The sequence below is a fragment of the Corvus brachyrhynchos genome, unplaced genomic scaffold (genome assembly GCF_000691975.1).
Source record: "Corvus brachyrhynchos isolate BGI_N302 unplaced genomic scaffold, ASM69197v1 scaffold1103, whole genome shotgun sequence".
Lineage (NCBI taxonomy): Eukaryota > Metazoa > Chordata > Aves > Passeriformes > Corvidae > Corvus > Corvus brachyrhynchos.
In genome coordinates this window covers 78,547-95,724 of record NW_008236980.1, presented here as the reverse complement: position 1 = coordinate 95,724, position 17,178 = coordinate 78,547, and the positions used below count along the sequence as shown (strand labels likewise).

At 49.9% G+C, this 17,178-nt stretch overlaps 1 protein-coding gene and 1 long non-coding RNA gene across 2 annotated transcripts in view; both read left to right on the top strand.

The window, feature by feature from the left end:
* Nucleotides 1–17,178, top strand: part of DAGLA (diacylglycerol lipase alpha) — a 50,783-nt gene that overhangs the window by 24,062 nt on the left and 9,543 nt on the right. Inside the window, exons 5-15 of the mRNA XM_017728632.1 lie at nt 2–111; nt 1,231–1,442; nt 3,423–3,524; nt 3,984–4,122; nt 7,391–7,478; nt 10,978–11,112; nt 11,767–11,844; nt 12,614–12,738; nt 13,670–13,826; nt 14,017–14,100; nt 14,220–14,297. Of these exons, the coding sequence (XP_017584121.1) occupies nt 17–111; nt 1,231–1,442; nt 3,423–3,524; nt 3,984–4,122; nt 7,391–7,478; nt 10,978–11,112; nt 11,767–11,844; nt 12,614–12,738; nt 13,670–13,826; nt 14,017–14,100; nt 14,220–14,297 (1,293 nt within the window). The 5' untranslated portion in view covers nt 2–16. The remainder of the gene's footprint in view (nt 1; nt 112–1,230; nt 1,443–3,422; nt 3,525–3,983; nt 4,123–7,390; nt 7,479–10,977; nt 11,113–11,766; nt 11,845–12,613; nt 12,739–13,669; nt 13,827–14,016; nt 14,101–14,219; nt 14,298–17,178) is intronic.
* On the top strand, nt 7,485–9,041 carry LOC108445298. The gene is made up of 2 exons (XR_001860106.1): nt 7,485–8,057; nt 8,442–9,041. It is a non-coding gene; the product is annotated as an uncharacterized LOC108445298 (long non-coding RNA).

Genomic DNA, 17,178 nt, shown 5'->3' with positions numbered 1-17,178 from the left:
CTGGGACCCGCCAGCCATGCCAGGGATTGTCGTGTTCCGCCGGCGCTGGTCTGTGGGCAGCGATGACCTGGTTCTGCCAGCCGTCTTCCTCTTCCTCCTTCACACCACCTGGTAAGTGAGAAGGGCACAAGGATGCTTGGAATTTGCCCAGGAATTCTTTTGGCTATTCCTGGCACGGCTGGAAGTTCTTCCTGTGCTTCTACACGGGGCTGGAAGGTTTGGCTGGGACATTCCTGATGGACACCAACATGTTTCCATCTTCTGTGTTTCTTAGCTAAGCTCTGTTCCAAGTTCTATCCTAGTTCCAAAGAGCCTGACCAGAGCTCCTTGTTACCCTCCTGTGCCACCCAAGATTCCCCACTGGAGTTTGGCGCTGTGTTTCTGTACAGAAGCTCAGGAAAAAGAGGCATGGAATCCTGGAATGGGTTGGGCTGGAAGGTGCCTTAGAGCTCATCCCTAGGAATGATACAGAAGACTCCTGAGCATTTCGTATCTGCAGTTTTACCCAGTCATGGAATCCTGGAATGGTTTGGGTTGGAAGACACCTTAAAGACTATCCAATTCCAACCCCTTCCATGGGCAGGGACACCTTCCATAGGCCAGGTTGTTCCAAGCCCCATCCAGCCTGGTTACAGGCGCATTCAGCTATGGGTCTGCTGGAATTTTGGGCTGTATTCCTGTGCGGGGGCTCAGGAAAAACAGTCACGGAATTCTGGAATGGTTTGGGTTGGAAGACACCTTAAAGCCCATCCAGGTGTCTTAAAGACCACCCAATTCCAACCCTCTGCCATGGGCAGGGACACCTTCCACCAGACCAGGTTGTTCCAAGCCCCATCCAACCTTGTCCTGGACACATTCAGGGATGAATCTTCTGGAATTCGGGGCTGTGGTTCTGTGCAGAGGCTCAGGAAAAACAACCACAGGATCCTGATTTGGGTTGGAAAGGACCTTAAACCTCAATCCCATTCCAGCCCCCTGCCATGGGCAGGGACAGCTCCCACTGGGCTGCTCCAAGCCCCATCCAACCTGGCCTTGAACACTTCCAGGAATGGGGCAGCCACAGCCTCTCTGGAGTGGCGGATCCCATGGGATAATGTGGGACGGATGAAATGGTTCTGACAGGGGTAGCAGGGCCTGTGGATGGCTTGTAGGGATTTGGGGCCCAAACGAAGATTAATGTAAGGAGCTGGGGGATATTCCATGGTTTCCCTTGCCTTTCCTGCCCGGCAGGTTTGTGATCCTCTCGGTGGTGCTCTTCGGGCTGGTGTACAATCCCAACGAGACGTGCTCCCTGAACCTGGTGGACCACGGCCGGGGCTACCTGGGAATCCTGCTGAGCTGCATGATCGCCGAGCTGGCCATCATCTGGCTCAGCATGCGCGGGAGCATCCTGTACACGGAGCCGCGGGATTCCATGCAGTACGTCCTCTATGTCCGACTGGGTAAGCGGCCGGAGCCCCCGCGTGCTCTTCCCGGGAGCCTCCTCTCCCCGCTCTGCCGGCACGGCCAGATGGCCGCCGGGATGTGCCGTGCATCCCGATGAATCCATAGGCTGCGCCTTGTCACTGTCGGCTGTCAGACTGGCAGGCGATGTCCCAAATAGCCTCCTTTTCCTCGCATGGAATCTGCTCCCCTTCTGTCTCTCTTTTCCCCCCTACGTTTTCCAAGGATAGAGGCATAAATCCCAAAGGTTCTGACTCCGAGGTGTTGCCTCTTCACTCACCTGATCCATCCCTCCATCCAACCCACTCCCAGGCGCCGGGAGGAAAATAGGTTTTCCACCTGCTCGCTCCTTTTTTCTTCCTATAAGCAATTCCTGTCTCGCTCCCTCACCAAAAACTAGAGCAGGGAAGAGATTATTCCTTGATCCCCTGGTTTCCTTTTAGCTTGTTTTCCCTGGGTTCTGTTGCCTTCCAGGTACGGAAATTTAATCAGATTTTTCTGTGCCGAGTGAAGATTTTAAGAGAAAAATCTTTGGAGATGCAGAGCCAAACCCATTCCAAACAAATCATCCCGTGGGTTTGCATCCCTGCTTTTTGCCGGGTTGTTTTCCTGCAGAATCCACTAAAACAGGGATAACCTTGCTTGAAAGCTCAGTCTGGAAGACTTGGAATGCTCAGTGCAAGTCATTAACGTGAACAGCAAACAAATCTCCCTCTCCAGCTTCCCAGCCAGTCTCCCTAGGGAAGCACGGAGAGCCTGGCAGTTGGTGTTAAAACCAGACTAAATGGGGCAGGGGAGGTAGGGAGAATCCAAAGAGAGGTTTTCCTGCCCCCCCCAAAATATCCCTTTTCCTTCCTTCAACTCTCCGTGTGCTCAGGAGTGGGATTTACTCTGGATTTTGGGTCTTGTATTCCCTTTTTCCTGGGTTTTTTTTGCTCCTGGTGGTTGATCAGTTGTGCTGATGGAAGTGGGAGCGTGACCAGTGCGTGGGCAAGGTCCATGTGACTGTCCCAATTTAAGCGTGTGCTGTTTAATGCAGAGGAATTTAGGGAATTAACTCCAATGTGAACCCGGGAATGTCTCATCCCTCCTCCTGCCTCTCCTGTCCTGCAGCAGGCAAGAGGGGAGAGGAGCCAAGGGAAGCAAAGCCTGACTCAGGCATGAATTGGGTTCATCAGGAACCAGTCCCAGCCCTGATTCCCTGCCCGGGAAAGATCTGTCTCCTGGAACTGAATTTCCAGTCTTTCCAGGTCTGTAGCAAAGCCACTTAGGGAAAGGTTCTGTGCCAGCAGGAGATAAGGAGGGTGGGTGGAATAAGCCAGGCTGGATTTAGTCGCGCGGCTCCAGCAAAACTTTGACAATCCCAAGCAAGGTATTCACCTTCTCCACACCCGATTGCCCACCTGTCCTTCGGAATTCTGGGGAGAAAGTGGGAGGATGGGCTCTTCAGAGCAGTTTCCCAGCTTTTTTGTTCCAGGGAAGCACTGTTAATCCCGAGTTTCTAGGTTGTTAGCACAGTCACATGCAAAACCGAGGAGCTCCTTAAGCACCGTCTCCTTGGAACCCTTATGGGAAGGGCTGCGAAGGTGCTGGGAATGTGTGCTAAGCGTAGAGAGCAGGATTAATCCTGGATCCACACGATTTATTTTGGATCCGTGAGTCAGGCCAGCTGTCAGAGGTAGTTAAGGTTTGGGTCCTGTGGTTCCTGCTGCCTCAGGAAGTCTTTCCAGTGACGTGGGAGGAAGGTCTGGATCTCTGATTCATACCTGTGACACAAACAAGAGCGCTGACCCCTCCACAATCCCATTTTTTCGGAGCCGTCAGGAACATGTCGCGCTTTTGGCTCGTCTCCTTGCACATCCCCTTCCAAAGCCTTTTCATGCCCTGCTAAGTAACCTGTTCCTTGTGAGAAAGTGGGGAGAGGAGCTCATCCTTAGGGAAAGGGCCGCTGTTATCCGTGCTGTTCCCGTTTTTTCCAGCGATCCTGGTGATCGAGTTCGTGTACGCCATCGTGGGCATCGTGTGGCTGACGCAGTACTACACCTCCTGCAACGACATCACAGCCAAGAGTGTCACCCTGGGTACGGAGCTGGAATGCACCCTGGGACCATTCCGACGGATTGGCGGGCATCCTTCATTCCCGCCTGTGCCTGTTGGCTCTGGGAAGTGGATGGGAGCTGTCAATGTGGGGCTTGTTTTCCTGTTTATTGCTCGGAACAGTCGTTCCATTCATCCGCCTGTGCTGCCGGCACTCAGGCAGGGATTCGTGTTCCCAGGGAAGGGCCGTCTGTAGACTCCGCTTTTTCCCTTCAGAATGGCTTTACTGTTTTCCTGGAAGCCTTTCCCAGTCTCCTGGTGGTGGGGATGATGTTAATGCTGCAGTCCCGGATACTCAGGGAGCATTTAATGGCCCCATAAAACAGCCAGAAGATTCATCCAGCTGCGGCTTAAAAGCCTTTCCAGAGGATTTCCTTTTGCTGCGGGCGTTTGGGGTGGGAAGTAAGGGGCCAGAGCACCTGACTCCCGGTTTTTTTTTTCAGGAATGGTGGTGTGCAACTGGGTGGTGATCCTGAGTGTGTGCATCACTGTCCTGTGCGTCTTCGATCCCACGGGACGCACCTTCGTCAAGCTCCGCGCCACCAAGCGCCGGCAGCGCAACCTAAGGACCTACAACCTGAGGTAAGGCAGCATTCCATGGGATCCCAGAATTCCGGGGTGCCTTGGGTGGAAGGGACCTTAAAGATCATGCAATTCCAACCCCCTCTCATGTGCAGGGATACCTTCCACTAGGCCAGGTAGCTCCAACCTGGCCTTGGATGCTTCCAGGCATGGGGCAGCCACAGTTTCTCGGGGAAATCCATTCCAGGGCCTCACCACTCTTTCAGGGAAGGATTTCTTCCCAAAATCCAATCTAAACTCACCCTCTGCCAATGTGAAGCCATTCCCTCTTCCCTCTGGCCCTCCAGCCCCTTGTCCAAAGTCCCTCTCCAGCTCTCTTGGATCCTCTTTAGGCACTTTAAGGTCTTCTTGGGGCCTTCTCCTGTCCGTGCTGAACATTCCCAGCTCTCCCAGCCTGTCTTCACAGCAGACTGAATTTCCCTTCTGTCCAAGGACACAAAAATTTAAGGAAAGAACCAATGGAGGGTTTCAGGGTTACCAGTGCTGTGTCCTCATGGCCACAAGCACCCAAAATCCTCCCAGAGCCAGGGAATTCCAGGATGGTTTGGGTTGAAAGGGATCTTTAAAGCCCTTAAAGCCATGGGCAGGGACAACTATCCCAGGTTGTTCCAAGCTCTGTCCAACCTGGCCTGGAGCTTTTCCAGGGATGGGGCAGCCACAGCTTCCCAGGGCAAGGTTTCTGGAAGGGTGTCCTGCTTTTTTTGGGATCTTGCCCTTCTCCTTGCCTTGCTGCAGGGAGCATTCCGCTCTGCTGAGGGGGATTTTGGCAGGCTGCAGCTCCCTGTCAGGTGCTGTGTGTGGGCACCTGCATCCAAAGGAGGCGAAGCCGTGCAGAATCCAGCTGGATTCTGCCTCAGTCACTGGATTTTTGGGTCCTGTGGACCCTGCTGACCACAAGAACCTGTTTGTCCGTATCCCATAGCAGCGTTTTTCGTGGAAACAGTGAGTCTGTGCTCTGTGCTTAAATTTTCCTCACTTCGAGGCAGCATCTCCTTCCAAATCCCCTTCCTTCCTTTATTTTCCTCTCCAAAATCCAACCTTTTGCCCTGAGGTTTCTCCTATTTAGTCTTGGCCACGGAGCAATTCCTTTTGTGTTGGCAGTCGGATCTTTTAATGAAGAATTGTTTCCATCTTGGAGCTCCCCAGATGGGAGAGGAGAAGCTTTTCTTCACCAAGCAAAGCTTTTTCCGAAGGATTTTTTTCCAGTAGGGGACAACACAAACAGGCTTTGTTTCCTTTGATATGTGACTGTCCTTGAGGAATGTGGCTTTGGAGGGCACTGGGGTCTAAGGGATGAAAAATGAGGCTTTCAAGAAACACTCTGCAAATTTCCCATTTTTTACTGGGTTTCTGTATTTTGAATACAGGCTTTTCCAGTGACTTGGAATGGGATCCTTTATGAGGGAAAACAAGGCTTTTCTAAGGATCACGTGTCAAGTTTTGTGGGAAGGAGCCTGGGTTTTATTGTGGAATGCCAGATACTCTTCCTGACCTTTCCAATATGTTACAGTAGCCTGGAATATCTGGAATTAATGCCTAGCGTGTGATTGCTGCTTGGGATCAGGCATTCCCAGGAAGATGAGAAGGATGATACTGTGGATGTAGTACTACATCCATGGAAAAAATTCTTCCCTGTGAGAGTGGTGAGGCACTGGAATGGTTTTCCCAGTGCAGCTGTGGCTGCCCCATCCCTGGAAATGTCCGAGGTTGGACGGGGCTCGGAGCAACCTGGGACAGTGGGAGGTGTCCCTGCCCGCAGTAGGGGGTGGGACTGGATGGGCTTTGTGGTCCCTTCCATCCCAAACCGTTCCAGAATTCTGTGATGATTTTTCCAAAGCAGATCTGGGCTCTACAGCTTGCGAAAGTGGATTCAAACCAACCCCAAAATTATCTCCCCTGTGGGGAATTTTGAGATCCCAGAAAGCTGAGTGAAGGCCTTTCTCCCTTGGCCACGTTTTTCCCTCCAGGCCTGCAGCATTTACAGAGAGCTTGTTCCTGCTGTTCGTGGATTTTCCCTCTGGGAAGGGAATGTTAACAGCTGTTAACAAGCAAACGCTGTGGGCTATGATGTGAAAAACAAACATCAAATGTGACTGTTCCCTGCTCAAACAATTGTTTCCAAAGTGTATATTCCCAACTTCTCCCTCTTGCTGAAAGAAATCCTTTCCAAGGAATAGATGAGGAAGTTCTCTGCCTGGCTGGATTGTGTCCCACGGTGGTTTTCCTTTCCCAGTGGCATCGTGTTGTGTGTGGGCTGGGAAAAAGAAACAGCCCAATAAAAGGCTTGGCTTGTTGTGCCAAGACTTTTCCAAGGAGCTTTGGAGCTCCTACTGAACGTGTGGAAGTTTGGTGTTAGGGAGAAAGAATTTGGGAAAAGGTGGAGGGAAAATAGCTCGGAGTACACTTGGTTGTTGAACCCCACCAGGGAAATTCTGGAGTTTTCAGGAATCTGGGGGAGGAGAGCCCTGCTGCCACTCGTATTCCCATTCCTCTTTTGGGGTCTTCCGAAAGGTTATGGAGAGCTGTGTTCAGATACTCAGGCACGAGCTGATGGATCCCTGTGGGATCTGCTCCTTCCATTTAAAGCAAATATTCCTTTGCCAGCATCTTTTCCTTCCAGGTGCAACCCACTTCCTGGGCTTGGGCTTCTCCTGATGGGATGCCCTGCCAGAAAACGGAGTGGTGTTTTATTGTGGATTGCTCAGACCTGGATTAAAGCCATGTTTCCTTAAAAAAAAAAGGAGCTGTGGACTTCAGGATGCTTGGCGCTCTGGCACAGGATCAGTCCCTACTTCCATGGCAGGGTTTGGAACACAATGATCCTGAAAGCCCCTTCCAACCCAAAGCATTCCATGGTTCCATGATTGGGAAAAACAGCGTGTATGAAGTGCTCAGGGTCCCTTGTGCTGTTCCCACTCCCTCATCCCGAGGCAGATTTTTTCCTCCTGAGTGGCCGCACATCCTGGCACGTGGAGCAGCTGCCAAGCTGCAACAGGAGCTTCATTCCACGCATCCCATTCAGGCAGGGTAGCAGGTATCCAAGCACAGAGCTCGATCCTGCCGGATTCACACTTCTCTGGAGCGTATCCAGGGAAGGGAACGGAGCTGGGGAAGGAGCTGGAGCACGAGGAGCAGCTGAGGGAGTTGGGGGGGCTCAGCCTGGAGAACAGGAGGACTGGGGGGACCTTATCCCATTTTTCCAGACACAGCACAGGTTGTGCCACTCCATGGATCCTATGGTGTGTTGTGCCTCTCCTGACATTCTTTTTCACCGCCTGGAAGAGGGACAAGCCAGCAGCTGGACACGCAGGCTCAAAGTGTTCCTTTGCTGCACGCGGACGAAGGACTCGCAGTCGGTGGGTACCAAAAATCGCCTGTTGGGAATCAAAGTATCCATGGGAGAAATCCCTGTTTTCCCTCAGGTTGGGATCACATTTGGCAGCACTTCCTGGGCAGCTCCTGCTTCCCTTTATCAGCCACTTCCTGAACACTTTCTCCTGTTGTTTCCATCCATCTCACACCCTTAAGGAGCAGAATTTGGAAATGGGAAAACAAAAACCTGGAAGTTCTTTCCAGGAATCCCTCCTGGATTTCCTGACAGTCAAAAACTACTGCTTAATCCATAGATCCACATGAAGATCATTGGGAATTTTCATGTTCTGCCGTTGGGATTTTCCCTTGCTGTTCTCTAGCAGGGAAGGGTAAAGGCCTTGAAATTCCTTCCCCAAAAGTTGTCATTCCATTCTCCTTAGAATCACTGGGAGCAGGTTTGTGCCTGAGGGTGGGATTCACCAGCATTCCTGAGGACCTCGTGGAGAGGCGAGTCAAACTTTGGAGCTGGAAAACTTTGCTTTTGATTTAACTAATTTGGCTGGAATTCTGAGGATTTGAGGACTCCTGAAGGAGCCAGCAGAACCAGGGAATTGTTCCCAAAGGTAGGAGAACGTCATAAAAATCAGGAGATTTGTGCACTCGCGGACACTGGGCTCTGAATTAGTTACAACCTCTCAGGGAAAAAGCTGGGATTTATCAAGGACATTCCAACAAAACCAGCAGTGGCCAAAAAAGTCCGCCCAGACGTTTAACTCCAGTTAGAAGGGCACAGAAAATGACAGGGAAAACACCAAGGGACCGACCACAGCCGCCGTGTCCTCACTAAATATAGCCCAGAGTTCGTGCTCCTAAAGGATGCAGCGGGAAAAGGAGCACGTTGGAAGGGATGTGAACGTGGAGAGGAAGGGAAATGAGCCTGGGATTGAAAGCTCCAAAGGGAAAGTGGGAAAATAAAGGAGAGTCAGATGAACGTTTGTTCTTCGCAGGTGCTGAATTGGATTAACAGCATTTCTTAGGGAGTGCTGGGGAATTCCAGAGCATGGAAGGCTGCAGGAATTGTCACAGCCCTTGTGCAGAAATCCAGCACTGTGTCCTGGAATGCTGCCCCTCCCAGGATCCCTTTCCCTGGCTGAAATGTCACCATGTTCCCCAGGAATGTCCCAGTCCCAACCTGCTGTCCCGCTGGGAAGTTCAAGCCCAGGCCTGCCAGCTCCCAGCTTATCTGCTGGAGAAATCCATCTGGAAATCCATCTGGAAAACTGAAACCAAAGGAGCTTTGTGCTCTGGCAGCTCCCACAGCAGCTTTTCCTTGGTGCTCTGGAGCAGAGGCGCTTCCCTTCTCCCTGAGAGCACATCCAGGTCACCTCGCCCAGGTGTTGGAGACTCCTGTCCTGAGGGCACAGCAGGGATGCTGCATCCTGGGAGAGAGAGCCCTGGCAGGCACCTGAATGCCCTGAACAACTCCCATTTCATTCAGGATTGCAAAGTATTCCAAGTATTTTGAGTTCTTTTTAGCAAACTTTCCATTCTGCAGTGACTGTTTCTCCTTTTTTTTTTTTAAGTTTGGAATAAAAGTGGATCCCAGACACCTCGCGTTCCTCGTGCTGTCAAATTTCCACTTCACATCCAGCTTTTGAGCAATTCGCAGCCTCTCTTCTCTGCAGGAACAAGCCCTGACGTTGTGTCCTGGCATGGCAGCGTGTGGAATGAATGAGCACGTAATGGATCAGAAATGAATCCATTGCTGCCCATCCCAGGCTCCATGGAAAACAAAAAAAATGTAGCAGCAGAGGATCATTCTCCTCTGGGCTGGCAAAGAGCCTTATGGGATGGACATGGCTCTGGGGAAAGGATCTGGGGCGAAGCCTGAAGCCTCAGAGCCTTCAGGGTTTGTAGCAGAGCACTCCAGGTGGACAAACAGGAATAACATCAGGTGTTCCCAGGAAAAGCTGTTCCTTTGGAGCGGAAAATCCGCATTGAACTTCTTCTATCAGGGCCTTTTTTTGTCGGAGCATCCAGGGCTGTAGCTGCCACTTTGGATTAATGGGTGTTTGTCCTGTTTCCTTTGGAGGCTCTTGGCATTTCTTGTGAGCTCACAGGAGCTGTGCTAGGATTGATGAGGTCAGGATTTCAAGGATACTGCGGTTCAAATGCCGTTGGCTTTCCAAAGGCTCTGCTGGCACGGAGAGTTGGCACCTGGAGCCCCAGTTCTTACTGGGGATTTTACTGGCTTTTGTAGGGAAGTGAAAAATGACAGAAAGTCATCCCACGCTCCAGGAGTTTGGCAGGGATAAAAGGATGTAGGTCATTCCTGCAGGGAAGAGAAGGGATTTACTGTCTTGATGGTCAAAGAAGGGAGAGGAGAAATCCCGTCCTGGAGTGCTTGGGGTTCCCACAACACTCCACTCTTGTGGGTTTTGATGCTGGATAAAGGATACCATGAAAACACAGGATAAAAGTTCAGGATAAGGCTGCGATCATCCTTGTAGGAAAGGCTTTGGATGGCAGGAGTCAAATGCGGACCAGTGGTGGGTACAGCTCCACATTTCGTTGCTCCAGCCTCTGGATCACCCTTGTCCTTAGGCTGGAGTAATGACAGGTCAGCACTGACCCACATTCCAGCCCCTCTCCAGCCTCCCAAAATGTTCTCCTGTAAGATCTTGTGGGATTTTTCCCTGTGATACAGAGCAAAAAGTGGGAAAAGGACATTTCTCCTCAAAATATCTTTGTTCCTCTGCTCCGGAGCCTTTGCTTGACCCTCTCAGGTCATGTTCACTTCTGTCCCTCCTTTTTTGAGTTCAGTCACTTTCATTCCTGGGAATTCTGCATTTAATGATTCCGTTCTTCCAGGTTTTCCTTTTCAGGCCTTTTTGCTTGGGTGCCATCCAAAATAAACCTGGAGAAGCCTGGCAATATGGGCCAAAGGATCTCAGGACTAGGTTAAATATGGGCAAAAGGATCCCAGATCTGGGTTACATTTGGGTGAAAGAATCCCACATCTGGGTTAAATTTGGGCAAAAGGATCCCAGATCTGGGATAAATATGGGAAAAAGGAACCCAGGGCAAAGTTAGAGTTGAAGAGACTCTTAAATAGGACAAAACTAGTGTTTTTTCCTCATGGAATGGCCTTTATTCTGCTTTGGAGGAGAAAGGATGACTCCGAGGTTGCACTGGATTGGGATTTGCTTGGTTTCCATCCCATTTTCTCTGTTTTGTGTAATAGAGAGAGCCAAAAACATTCCCTTTCCCTCCCTTTGTCCTGCCCGAGCTGTTTGGATGTCGAGGTGTTCTCTGTGCCCACGCACAGCACAAATCCAGCCCCCGAGTGGGACGGTGGAAAATAAACAAGAGACAATAATCATGTGATTAGTCCAGATCTGGCATTCCCTGCAGGAATCTCGTGGCTGTTTCGGAGGCAGAGCTCCAGAAATGAGTCCAGTTCTCGCTTTGCGTCCTGTTTTGAGGCCCCCCACACCCAAATTCCTCCTCCTCCTCCAACCCCTGTCTCCCTGGATTTTGCAGGACGCCTACTCCGAGATCGCCTACCTTTTTGCGGAATTTTTCCGAGACCTGGACATCGTCCCCTCCGACATCATCGCGGGGCTGGTTCTCCTGCGGCAGCGGCAGCGGGCCAAGCGCAGCGCCGTGCTGGATGAGGTGGGAGAACCTGGGGATCTCGGCTTCCCAGCTGCTCCGGGTTTCCCCGGGAGCAGCGCCTGGCTCTGCCCCACCTCCTTTCTGGGCTGTTCTTGCTCGCTGAGCTGGGAAAGAACAATAATGGCAACTTCAGGAGCTTTTCCCGAGTTTTTCCCTGTGGTTTTTCCCTTCCAAGTCTGGAATCTGGAATGATCCTCTCCAGGCAGGTGATACAAGGGGAGCGCTTGATCCCAAAAGGGCCTCCAAGGCCCTTTCCCAAATGAATGGGAAGATTATTCCCACTGTACGGTGATGTGGAGAAGACTCCAGCAATCTGCAGGAGGAAAAATTCCCACATTTCCAAGCCGCTACTTGCAGATTGTCAAGTCAGTAGGAAATGGATTTATTTTATTGGGCTTTTTCCCTTGGTTTGGGATTCAGGCTACAGAAGGAAAAGCTCCCAGTTTTCCAAGCTGCTGTTGAGGTTTGCAGATTGTCAGCCCAGTAGGAAATTGGTTTCTTTTAATGAGTTTTTCTTCCCCCTTGAGTTGGGATTAAAATCAGGCAGGAATAAAACCATTGGAACTATTTGAGGGGCCTGGTTGGGATATTTGGGAGTAGATTTTAGTCTTGCTGTCACACAGGGGAATTTTTCTATGTATTTGTGACTTCCAGGCAAACAATGACATTTTAGCTTTCCTGTCTGGAATGCCAGTGACCAGGAACACCAAATACCTGGATCTGAAGAATGCGGTAAGTCCCTGGGATGTGGGATTCTCCAAACCCACCTGTGTTCCCTGGTTTCTTTTCCTCACTGGCTTCTCTTCCTTTCTGCCCCTCTTGGAAATAATCCAAGAATTTCCACGAGAATGGAATAAAACTTGATCTCTGGAGGCTTGATGAGGTGATATTGCTGCAAGAGAGTCAGCACTGATATCCCTGATTTATCCCTGGTTTAGATTTATCCCTGATTTGGATTTTCCTGCCCGATTTTTTCCCCCCTCATTTTCCCGCCAAATTTCTGCCCCCTCATTTTCCCCCCGCCATTTTCCCCCTCAGCTCTTCCTCCGATTTCCCTCCGATTTCTCCCTGATGTTACCTTGATTTTCCCCTCTGGTTATCCTGCCATGTTTAACTCCAGTCCCCCATCCAGCTCTCTGGGATAACTGAGGTTTTATAGGATACAATTGCGGCACATGGCCCTAAATTGGCTTTGCAACCCTCTCTGGGCATCCTCCGGCCTGCTGGAAAGGGGATATTTAGGGAGCTCATTTCCAAATCTGCAGGAAACAGCTTCCTTGGCAGCAGGGTGGGATACCCAGAGAATTCCTCAGGAAATCAGACAGAGAGATCTTTGGGAGGGGGGGTGGCTCTTGCCTGGCATCCCCACCTCGCTGTCCTCAGTCACCGCAGCGTAGCTGGGAGAGGGGGCTGGCTCTCGGCACGTGTCTAACTATGGGAAAAGGGAATGGGGGGGGAAATTCCGAGAGATTCCAGGCTCAGGGAGTCCCGTGTCTTCCAGCAAGAGATGCAGCGGTACCGGGAGGTGTGTTACTACATGCTCTTCGCCCTGGCTGCCTATGGATGGCCCATTTACCTCATGAGGAAGCCCACGTGTGGACTCTGCCGCCTGGCCAGATCCTGCTCGTGAGTGCCCACCCTCACCCCTTCTTCCCTGCCTGGCTTTCCCGCATTTTGAAATACCCTTTGTTTTTCCCCACATTTATTTCATCCTATTGCTGTTCCGCCCCTGCTTGATTTCTTTTCTGCCTTTTTCTCCTCATGTTTTTTCTTTCCATCTCTCCGGGCCTCATATTCCAAACGCTTCCTGAATCCCTTCCAGTTCCTTGTAAATAAACCAGCCTGTCCTCTGCTCCATCCTCTCTGGAGCATGGAGAGAACTCACCTGGCACAACACCAAGTCCAAAAAGAGCTTCTTGGAGCTCAAAAATCAGGGAGTTGACATTTGGGTCCTGATTAAAAGACCTCCAAGATTTGCCTGGCTTGGGCTATGCTCCCTTGGATTAATTGGATTTTTCCAGCTCAGGATTTTTGCCCTGGTGCAGGGTTCTGTTTCCAGCTGCCAGAATTCTGTCACTAGATTCAATGTGGGGATGAGCTTCTGGCACTTTTTGGACTACTGGGAGGAATGTAATTCCTTGGGAATACTTTTATTTATGAGAGAGACAGAAGGAAAATCAATCTGTGCTTCTCTTTTTATTTTGGGATGATTCTAAACCCGGTTTTTTCCTATAAATAAGCCTGGAGCTCGGTCAGTGTTGGCTTTTCTGTGTTGAAGCACTGGAAAACTGTGCTTGCAAGCATAGTATCCTTTGAGGAGGCATCCCACCCCACCATGCTTGGATTCCTTCGGGACTGGCTGCACTGTAGCTCTCTCTGGTGCTCAGAAGGAAAACTGCACCCGAGCCCAGATTTTGAGGCTGTTCTGTGGTTTTATCCTTCCCTTGGCACTCGCTGCCGTAGGGATAAGGCTTGGAGTGTCCACCTTTCCCTTTCCTCTGGGAATGCCACTCCAAATCCAGCCTTTTTCCCTCAAAGCTGTGCTTCCCTCCCGCAGATGTTGCTGCCTGTGCCCGTCGCGTCCGCGCTACGCTCCCGGCGTCACCATCGAGGAGGACAACTGCTGTGGCTGCAACGCCATCGCCATCCGGCGCCACTTCCTGGACGAGAACATGACCTCCGTGGACATCGTCTACACTTCCTGCCACGACGCCGTAAGGACAATCCCAGACCCCCTTCCCAGCGGGATTTACCTGCTTCCAGCTGGAGTGGGACAAAGAAGGGAAACAAAGCCCTTTTCTCTCCATGTCCATTTGTGTCGTTTGGACGCAAATCCTGTTGCTCTCTCTGCCTCCTTTTCCCTGAGGATAATCCAACGGGAATGTCTCTCCTGATCTTTTCCAGGTTTATGAAACCCCTTTCTACGTGGCCGTGGACCATGACAAGAAGAAGGTGGTCATCAGCATCCGTGGAACTCTGTCCCCAAAAGTAAGTGGGATATGAGGTGGCCTCCCCGGTGGACATTCCAGAGAGTTGGAGCCCTTCCTGGTTCAGAATCGTGTCCCAGATTCGACTCACCTGAAGCAAGGTGACTGCTTTTCTTCCAGGATGCCCTGACGGATCTGACGGGGGACGCGGAGCGCCTGCCGGTTGAGGGGCACCATGGAACGTGGCTGGGACACAAGGTGGGGAAAACAAAGGGAAAATGATCCCAAACCAAACCCTGTGGATTTTTCTAATTATTTCACTTTTTAATTATAAACCCCCAAATGGTCTTAACTACTTGAAAAAGGAGTGACAGAAAGGGCTTTGAGGTGTTGAATAATTAGTGGGAATAGTTAAAATCGTTGGGAACAGTAAAAATCGCTGGGCGTGTAATTAAAAACTCCATACAATTGGAGAATTCCAAACTCGGAAGGGCATCGTGGAGACCCAGAACGAAATTCCTGGAGCCACTCAAACGACGTTTTCTCCCAACGACCTTTAAGGAATTTCCAATCAAATCCTGAGAGTGTGCTTAAAATTCTGCTGTGGTGGGAATGTCCTCCAAGGATCCTGGCAGGACTCGGATCCGTGAAATTAGATGGATGCTCCATGTCTGTGAGCAGTTCTCGGCTGGCTAAATCCATTTATTCCAGAGCTGACCTTTGCCCCTGTCTGGCAAAGGAACAACGTGCCAAGTTTTTAAGATGATTGGGAATTTGGCAGCTGCCAAAGCTGCAGTGCCAGGTTGGGAAAGGAAAATCCAGAGTGAAGGTTGGAAGGAATGGAGCAGAAGTGCTGCTGGGGGGGGGATCAGGTGTTGCCCAAGGTGGGATATGGAGCTTGGAAGTCCTTGGGAGCCATGAGTTGGAAGCTCCTGCTTCCCTCATGGCATCCTGCCAGAATGCCAAACCTTTTCCCTCTGCTTTAGGAAGTAGAATCATGGAATCCTGGGATGGTTTGGAGGGGAAGGGACCTTAAAGGTCCCTTTCCAAACCCTGCTCTGGGCAGGAACACTTTGGAGGATGGATCTTGGAGCAACCTGGACTAGTGGAAGGTGTCCTGTTCATGGGACTGGATGGGCTTTTAGGTCCCTTCCAGCCCAAACCATTCCAGAATTCCATGGTTCAATGAAAATCCAGGAATAGATCCTTGCAGAAACTGGCTTTGCTTTTGATCTTTATATGAAAATATTCCTCCGCCCGTGACTTCCATGGAACATTATCAGTTTATTCCCTTTGTTCCAGCCAGAGCTTTTATTTGTCCTTTGTGGTTTTTTTGTTTTGTTTTGGGTTTTTTTTTGGGATTGCTGCCAGGAGAGGAATATTCACTTCGTCTGGAATTATTATCAATATTAATCTGCAGACAGTCATGTGCTGTTGATTCCCGAGGGAAAACTAAGGGAGATAATGGAATTTTAAAGGCATTTTTAATGTCCAGGAGCCAAGTTTAATAACCAAACAAATCCAATGTCTCACTTACACGTTTAATTTGGAAACAAGGACTTGGCTATGTGGGAGCTTTCCCGGGATCTGTTTGATTTGGGGTGTTTTCCTGCTGTGTGTTCCTGCTGATTCTGTCCCTCCCAGCCCCAGGGGTGTCCATCAGCCATCCTAAAATTCCCAGTCTTGCTGTTTACGTGAGATTTTTTTATCACAGCACAGCTCCAATGTCACAATTAAAAAGTATTTATCAGGGCTCTGAGCTATTCTGGATCAAAAAATAGAGCTGGAACTAAAGTTTAGGGATTAGAATGCCAAAAAAAAAAGGAATTATAACTCAAAGAAGAATCCAACTTCACTATTTTTGCAATAAAATCCTCTGGTTTCATAACAAGGTTAATTTTAAAAATAATCCCGAGCCAAGGGGGTGAATCCAGATTTAATTGTTGAGCTCCCAGGACAAAATTAGTGAAAATAGGATGCTATGGAGCTTTGTTTCCTGGTGTTGAACCAACCAGGAGGACAAGAAGGAGCTGCTGGAAAGTCCTGGAAGCTCAGCCATGATCCCAGGTTGGTAGAACATCCAGTAATGAGAATTTCCTACATTTTTCTCTCCTAAATAGACCCTTCTGAGGCTTTCCCCCCAAATCTCAAATATCCCAGAGCCATTGTGTGCCTTTGGGATGCAAAACAATGCAGAATATTTCCATCCCCTTTCCCTAAATCCTTGCTCCATTTGTTTATTTACATGTCAACTTCCAAAATTAAGCCCAAATGGTTTTATTAACTCGAAATTGGATTTGTTTCCCAGAGAATTTATGGATGCCACATCCCTGGAAGTGTCCAAGACCAGGTTAGATGGGGCTTGGAGCAACCTGGGCTAATGGAAAGTGTCCCTGCCCATGGAATTGGATGATCCTTAAGGTCCCTTTCAACCCAAACCAGGATTCCATGAAATTTAGGAATTTTTTCCAATGGAAAATCTAAATGGAATTTTGCAGTGTCGTTCCATAACAATTAAAATCCCTGTCTCCATTAGGATATAATTACCAAAGACACATCCTGAAGGCTGACTAACATCCCAGCAGTGACATCACCGTGGATTTGGGTCACGCTCCCTAAAAATAGAATCCCAAATTCATGGTGGGAATTTAGATCAGTGGCCTGCTGCTCACTTCTCATTAGGATTGGGAATGGAGACTCTTCTGGAAGCTGGGGAGCTGCTGGGAGCTGGGATAAGGCACAACCACTGCGGTGCTTTGTGGTGGTGGCAGCATCCCATATTTCCCATTTCCATGGAATGGGGTCTCCGCTGTCCTGCTTTCCCTCTCCAACCTCCAGATTGGGATCAAGGGCATTTCGGATACTGAGCACCTGGAAAATTCCATGTTTCTTTGCTTTCTTGTCCTCACTGGCTCCTCTTACTCCTTTCCACCTTACTTTGAAATAATCCAAGAAATTCCACGAGAATGGAATAAAACTTGATCTCTGGAGGCTTGATGTGGTGATATTGCTGCAAGAGAATCAGCACTGATATCCCTGATTTATCCCTGATTTAGATTTATCCCTGATTTAGATTTATCCCTGATTTAGATTTATCCCTGATTTGGATTTTCCCCGCTCATTTTCTCGCCACCTTCCT